At 34.2% G+C, this 8005-nt stretch overlaps 1 protein-coding gene across 1 annotated transcript; it reads right to left on the bottom strand.

Annotated features, from left to right (window-relative positions):
• Nucleotides 1–696: 696 nt before the first annotated feature.
• On the bottom strand, nucleotides 697–5590 carry LOC143597871 (RNA polymerase II C-terminal domain phosphatase-like 4). The gene is made up of 9 exons (XM_077076250.1): nucleotides 5474–5590; nucleotides 4562–4800; nucleotides 3543–3625; nucleotides 3257–3369; nucleotides 2982–3162; nucleotides 2070–2359; nucleotides 1798–1998; nucleotides 1652–1690; nucleotides 697–1194 (listed from the first exon to the last, which is right to left on the bottom strand). The coding sequence occupies exons 2-9, from the start codon at nucleotides 4786–4788 to the stop codon at nucleotides 880–882; spliced, it is 1449 nt and encodes a 482-aa protein (XP_076932365.1). The 5' UTR covers nucleotides 4789–4800; nucleotides 5474–5590; the 3' UTR covers nucleotides 697–879.
• Between the last annotated feature and the right edge of the window lie 2415 nt (nucleotides 5591–8005).

Genomic DNA, 8005 nt, shown 5'->3' with positions numbered 1-8005 from the left:
AGATTGTTTTGGGGATTTTCCATTAATTTAAAGTTATTAGTCTCAAATCAATTAAATCTCATGTCCACGTCTTATCCCTCTATATAACTTGTGGCAACAATACAATTTTCACAAATTCCACATTATATGTTTAAGCATGTTGGCATTTTATTGTAGATATGTTTTTACTTATAGATATATTAGATGTAGCATATATAAGTTTCTTATATTAAGGATTTAAGGAACATGGTTTTAATTATTTTCTTAGCTCACTTTATTCTTCTAGGAACTAAGAAGTATCAAATATTCAAATATTATTTCTCTAGCACACTTTATTCTTCCACAAAGTAGCAAACATGCTTACCATGAATGGAGAAGCTTTTGAACTCGAATAAGTTGTTTCGTCAGCACTTTTTAGATTGTAAAACAAGTCCTTTATACATTTGTTGATTTTGAGTCATAACACTACTATACATAACCCGTTGAACTCAGCTAAATAGCTCCACAGCCTTAAGCACGAGGAAGCCAAAACTATCAAATGCAAACAGCATAAAGTATAACTATTTTATTTTGTATTATTTTCATAGTTTTCTAATATAATAACAATCCAACTTTTGTTTTATTATAGTTTGTAAAGTTTGTCAAAATTGTGTACCCCATACATGACATCTTGAAAGGTACTTTTTGTTAAATGATGCCTACTGTATGTAAAAATAAATAAATAAAATAAGTAAAGTTACATTTTAGCTCTTCAACTTTAATATAAATCCAAAATCAACCTCCCACTTCCATAGACTTTGCTATACTAATAATAATAATCCCTACCAACATCATTTATAAAAAGTCAAACCTACTCTATTAATAGGTCAACAACTTCTGGTCAAAAGAGAGACAAAGAAGTCAACGGTTGACTTTTATATCTTTCACAGGAAACTTATCCTCTGGTTGCCTCTTCCATAGAAAATTCGCAGCTTCTAGCCATCGCGGTTCAACCAAAAACTTGTTTTCATTTATCGCCCAACGTGACTTCTCGGTTCCAATGTCTGTCGAGATTACATGTGTAACTGATGAGTCGACCTCGGTAGAACACGTAGCTCCTAATCTCTCTGCCATCATCCATAATTGATGATTATCCGCCTGAAATTTTGTTGGGAAAACACGGCTGAATACAATTTTACACCCCTTTAGAACCTCACTCCGAACCACACTCAACATCTGCATGATAATTACACATATTAATAATTCCATTATTAATTTAATATAATAAATATAAGGAAAATTGGTTTTAAATAATCCCAACTATGACCTATTGGCAATTAACAGCCGGTAGCGGTCCCAACTAAAAGTGTATTTGTTTCCAACGGTCCGCGACTAACGGATAGTTAACTCCGTCCGTTAGTCTTATGCTTACGTGGCACGTTGAGTTGTCAAAAAGATCTATGTGGCATGACTACATGGCATCAGACTAGGTGCGCCACATAAGCATCAGACTAAAGAAGTAGACTAAAGAAGTTAACTGTCCGTTAGTCGTTGGAAACAGATACACATTTAGTTGGGACCACAACTAGCCAAGTGTGAAGTTGGCGCTATTATTTGCCAATAGGTCATAGCTAGGATTATTTAAAACCAATTTTCCTAAATATAAATAAATAATCATTAAATTGAATCTCACCTGTCTTGCATCTCGGCCTGCAAAATTCTCCCCAAGTTCCTATTTTAATATCATTAACAAAGTGGTACACTATTATTATTTGTATAAACTAACCAAAAAGATTAAAACCAAGTTGCCAAAAAATATTATTATTTACCAGGACATACCGGGTCAAAAAACATACTGTGGACCCGTTTAAGGACTTCAAGAACAGTAGGTTGTGGTGTGGCAAGAGCACCATCAGTATCACTTTCATCACTTCTCAATTCAGAAAGAGATTTAGCTTTGTAACCAAATTGTTTACAGCTTGAAGCAAAGAAATGATATCTTTCCATTGAAATCAAATTATCCTTATGCTTCGACCATACCTAAAAAGAAACGAAATCAATCACGTGACGAATGACGAATTTGTTTTAAAAAGATAAATAAATAGGCTTACTTGTTCTGTGTCATCAAGGATCAAAACAGCACTTTCTTGTCCTAATACTACATCGAGGCCTTTTTGATGTTTTTGAGTGCAGTCACCTTGTGCGATGACTCTAGAGTCAAAGTAAACCCGACCGGGATCGAGTAAATTTGCCATTTCTAATGCATATGCGCGCTCCCCCATAGTGTAAATGTACATTTCAAAAAGATTACTTGCTTCTTTCAGAAATGTGTGAACAAATGGCCTCAATTTTGTTGCCATGTGCATGAATGGTAATCTAAATAGATTGTCTTTTAACACATCTGCGATTACAAATATGACGATATGCCCATGATTAGAAATGATAATATTACTTCCCCTTTTGAAAAGAAAAATAATTATATGCTTGCCATTAATGAATATTTTTTAATGGAACTAAAAGTTAAGAACTTTATTATGCATATAAAGCAAAAGAATAGTTTACGAAACCATCATTTTTTTTTAAAAAATACTACTGATACAAATTACTAGAGGTGTGTAAATGGTAATTTCCAGTCATTCATTTATTGTTGGACCAATTCGGGTTATTGTTTTATATCTAATGAATCAATCGGAAAATATAAAAATTAACCAGCACATAACCTTAAAAGATAACTACTTAAATGAATCAAACGAGTCAAAAGTTGTCCAAATTGTATTTTGAATGCACAAAACCTCGAGAATGAATCTTTTTATTCAATAAATTAAATATTATTGAAGGAGCATAATTTTTTTCACCATATTTGACGCAATTACCACTAGCAAAATATACTAGAAATTTTAGACAAATGAAGTGATTTGGACCAAACAACCCGTTATCACTGTTCATTTCGCCACCTCCACAAATTATTTACACGGGAACAAATTGTTAAAAGTAAAAAAAAGAGAAAAAAAACATAAACTTACCTTGCATTGGATCATTTGGGTCCATTAAGTATCCTTCATCTTGAGTTAAGTCGGAAAACCTGGTTGAGTTTAGTAAGGTGTGGTCTAAATCAAGAACCAAGTAAAGCTTTTTACGTCTTAACAAAGATTTTAAATCTTTGTCGCGCAGACGAGCAATTTCATCATTGGCAAGTCTCAGATCCTGCAATATTATTATAGGGTTAACTAGTTACACATGTTTGACATTTATGTAAGAAAGTATACATAGTATACCAAAAAATAATAACAATAATAACCTTGTGTATATAACTAAATGGCACACCAGATTGAGTATCCGATTTCTCTCCACATTTTACGCACATTCCACCTATAAAACCAGGATGTGTGCATGTATTCTCCTTCACTGATACTTCTGAGCATAATAATTAACAAGGATTACAAAAACTTGTACATGATGTTTTAAAGAACTCCATAAATATTTTATTTGCTTCATAAAGATATATTTTTTTATTCTTTTCTCTAGAAGATAGAAATAACATAATAAAAAGAAAATATAGAAAAAAACTGGAATAGAAACATCACCTAAAACTTCTGTTTGTTCTATATGAGATGTTGAACCATTAGGTTCTTCTGTACCATCCAGTGTAATCTTCCTTCTCTTTGTCCTGTGGAAGACCAAACCATTTAAAACAACCAAAATAACTTATACGTATATATAGATATAACAAGTATAACTTCTAAGATTTGTAATATCTGAATACAAAAGTATGCTATCAGCCATATGTGACTCGTTACTACTTCCCCTCCATCCTAAGAAGTTTGTCAGAATTACTTTGCATGCATAATTTCACAATAGTACTTAGAAAGCATTTGCATCATGACATAATAGGAGAGATTTAAAATAACTTTTGAATTGCAAAATGAATCCCTTGAACCAAAACTGATATCTTAAAACACAAGGTATTTTCAGCTCAACTTCACAAAGTAGTGCGCGCTTGGTTTAAAAAACTGAGAGGCGCTTTTAAGGCGTTTGGGTACCTAAAGTCGAGGCAAGAACTCATGTATGCTAGGTGTTGCTCTATGTACAGCCAACTAAGCTTTATATACAACTAGAAGCTACATCTCTCAACCTTTTATCAAGTAAAGCTTCATAATTTCATCGCTTTGATTGTTTTTACATACCAGCCTTACAGACCCTAAATTTCTTTTTACCAATTTGGCCTATTTTCCAAATCACTTCGCGTTGCATTCAGCCTTTTAAAACCAAGCAAGCACGCACGCAAAAGGTTTGCAAACAGTATGGATGCATAACACCCCTATATACAAGATGGAGTTCACTATTGCATTCAAGCACCAAAAAAATCAATTTAGCACATGGCGTTCTGACCTTACAACTTTGTATCTATATTTAAGCCTATTAACCATATGTGAAAAATCCATCTCAGTAACATGTTAATTACTATTAGTTAAGAGTTATATCTTACCGAAGACAGTAAAACACCTAATAACCTAATTCTTACAAGTACAAATCATAGATTAGCTATCTATGCATACTATTTTCTGCAAGTAATTTAAACGAGTGAAACAGTGTTATTATGTACCTTTCAATAAGTAAACTTCTCTCTTCATCATCATCATCATCACCACTACCACCATCATCACTATCACCACCATCATCATCATCACCATCTTCATCATCTTCTTCTTTGTCTTCTTCCTGTTGAGGAACCATATCCGAAGTGGAATCCAACTCCAACTCCCCATCCAGAAACGCAGCAAAATCATCACTGCTTGATGAGTTCACCGGCGATTCATCAACGAGACTCATTTAATATACCTACTATCCAATTCACAGTAAATATTACATAATTAGCAAAACATTCACTAACAAACTATGCAGTCAATATCGGTGCTATACCGGTTATCAATATATCGGTCAAAATATCGGTACCAATAATATCGGCGATATTGACTAATATATCACCGGTTTTCCCGATATCAGTTTTTTAAGTCTTGGTTGTCCATTTTTAGTGTTTAATGTTAGTGTTTTAAGTCTTTAATAAGTTCCTACTTGTTACAATTGTTATTGTTTTACAAATTGCAAACGGTTAATTTGTTAATGGTAGGAGAGTACACCGAATCGTTAGTGTGAAATAGCTTTATATATAAATAAATTCTGCACAATGTTAAAATTACCGATTTCCCACAGCGATAACCTATATCTCAAATATCGGTCCGACTTTCTACAGCAAAAATAGCCCTAAAATGTTGCAACAGCTTCTATACATAAGAGGTTTAAAGCTTTCTAGGGTTTCTATTCATATCTACACTTACAGGCACCTTAATTAAACCAATCTTAAATCTATTTAGTTTCAAATTAATAATAATAATAATATGTGTAACTAACTTTAACAGAATGAACTAAAGCTATATTAATATTAATATTAATATTATCCTCGAGTGAACAAATATTATTAATATTATTATTATTATTATTATTTGTTGATACTTACGGGAGAATATGATGTAGCTGCTTCTGGAAGAAAGCCGAAGCGATGGTGTCACCGGCGCCGGAGAAAGTTGACGTTCGCCGGAGCAAAAGTACGACGGAAGACGGCGGTGGCTAGATAGATCGAATGGAGTTTATTATTATTAGTATTTGGTTTGGTTGTATGAATTGTTATAAAAACATTGATGGATGGGTTTAAATTTATAAAATCATACGGGCCTGGTTAAATGTCCATACACTGAAATTAATAATCTGGGCCTGCTGTTTGTGTTTGTGTTTGTGTATAAGACCAAAACTGTGGTGTAAGTTGCACAAATCGGGTTTTTCAAATACCCGGTTTTGGGTATGAAACGGGATTCGGGTATAAGCGGGTATTGAAAAATCAGGTATTGGCAATACCTAAGTCGGGTTCGGGTTCGGGTTCGGGTTCAGGTCCAGGTATTGCCTCTAAAAACCATACCCTATGTATCAGGATCGGGTTCGGGTATGTATGGATGCAAGTATTCTAAAAACAGGTATTTGAATACCCTATTTTCTGGTATTGAAAAAAAAAACATATTTTTGGGTTTTTTTGGGTATTTTTCAGGTATAGATTGGATTTTTTATGGGGTTGCGCTTTTTATGGGTATTTTTCGGGTATAGATCGGGTATTTGAAAAACCTGATTTCAGGTATTGGGAAAACCGGTTCCATGTTCGGAATTGGTTCCGGTTTTCGGGTATTACCGGGTACCGAAATGCATACCCTATTCGTACCCTACGGGTAGGGTCGGGTTCGGGTATTAAAAACCCGGGTATAAAATAATCGGTTCCGGGTTTTTTTTCCGGGTCCGGTTCCAGTTGCGGTTTTTTTTGTGCACCTCTACTGTGGTGTAGAGGTGAAAAAACCAGGTATTTTTATGAACCGGTTATGATTATTGTCAACAAAAGTCAAAACCGAACCAAGTATTTTCTAGTAAAATTTGAAAGATCGCATGGGCCTGGTAAAAAGCCCATGAACTGAAATAATATGGGGCTGGTGTTTGTGTATCAGACCAAAAGTGTGGTGGCCGAACCAGGTTTTTTAAGGAACCGGAGCTGGTTACGGGTATGATCAACAAAATTCATTAACAAGGTATGGTAGGAATCGATTCTGGGTATGGTCAAATTTTTTACGGGGTTTGACCGGTTTTGGCCAGGTTTTGACCGGGTAGAAATGAAATCAGTTCCAGTAGGTCCGGATTGGTTCCGATTTAGGTACAGTTTCTCTGAGAAACCAAAAGTTGATTCGTACATGTGAGCTAGGTTAGGTTCGGAACTGGATTTTATGCCTACCTCTAATTATAGAGGTAATTATATACAAAAGAAAGAAGGGAATAAATATTCCTTGATTAGTAAAATTAGTAAAACAATTACCTATTGGACTCTTAACTATTTAGCAAAATCAAACTGTTAAGACCAAAAAATTAACCAAAAAAAGGCGGTTATGTTTAAGTGAATATGATTAACTAACAATTGGGTTATGGTTACAGTTAATATGTCTCCATTAACCAACTTTAACCGAACCTTGTATGATTATGTTTTTTTTTTCAAATTTTATACCTCTGTTTGCATCTTTTATGCCTCTATTTCTAGCTTCAAACATTTAAATTTATGCTACAACTATCTATAAGTCTATAACATAGCTTGGTACACCAAAACCAAGCTTGAAACCAACATGTTTCATTTTAGAAACTTCATAATTAAGCTTGGAACACAATAACTAAGCCAGTTTCAATCGGAACATTGAAATAAAAACTAAAAATGCATTGGACAATTAACGAACTTAACCGAGACCCTTAACCGACGGTAAACCAACCTATGGTTGACCGACTATTCCCTTATGGTTAGCTAGTTTTCGATAACCCAACCTTGATTACGTTTATAGTTAAGCCCTTATAACCAAATCAAACCGACTTGTCAGACCGTTACGCCAATGTATAAAAGTACATAAAATATTTAATTTTTAGTTGAATATAGGAAGAGTCTCATACCAAATCTCCAATGTCATCGTGCCATTACTATCACCACAACTGGCTTGGTCGTGGCTAAGACTTGTAGACTTGTTATTTGGTTGAACCAACTTTAATATTATATGTTGACTTGTTTAACTAAATACGCTTACTTGCCAATGAACTTGGCTTCAAATCATATAAACTTAACCTGCACCCACCCACCCACCACACGTTGACCATATTCAAATCATTTATTCACTATATATATTAACCATCTACACAAACATAAGTTGTAAGTTGTATTGTTGTAACACATCTATATTTCATATTCTTTCACCTTAGTATACAAAAAAATATGAATTCATTTCATGATTCTTCAAGTCCTGTTGATGACGACGACACAACGTTTTACCAAGAACTGACTAGACAAATATTGATGCTTACGGATGAAGACGATAATGATGACAAAGGTTTACAACGAAGGCCGGTGGTTTATGGTGGTGTTGGTTTGAGACCGGTGGCTAGGAACTACTATAGTTGGTCAGAGACCGAGAGGTGTTCGGTC

This window comes from Bidens hawaiensis, unplaced genomic scaffold (genome assembly GCF_021521415.1).
Source record: "Bidens hawaiensis isolate Kalapana, Puna unplaced genomic scaffold, B.hawaiensis_p1.1 tig00049151_1, whole genome shotgun sequence".
Taxonomy (NCBI): domain Eukaryota; kingdom Viridiplantae; phylum Streptophyta; class Magnoliopsida; order Asterales; family Asteraceae; genus Bidens; species Bidens hawaiensis.
Note: the sequence above shows the minus strand (reverse complement) of the source record. Positions and strands in the feature narration are given on the sequence as shown.

What these genes read in the sequence shown, in the direction of transcription:
- LOC143597871 (XM_077076250.1), bottom strand. Translation starts at nt 4,788, where the DNA reads ATGAGTCTCGTTGATGAATCGCCGGTGAACTCATCAAGCAGTGATGAT. An exon ending in AGAACAAACAGAAGTTTTAG is followed by an intron (nt 3,370 to 3,542) that starts GTGATGTTTCTA and finishes TATGCTCAGAAG; the next exon opens with TATCAGTGAAGGAGAATACA. An exon ending in CAGGCCGAGATGCAAGACAG is followed by an intron (nt 1,195 to 1,651) that starts GTGAGATTCAAT and finishes ATTATCATGCAG; the next exon opens with ATGTTGAGTGTGGTTCGGAG.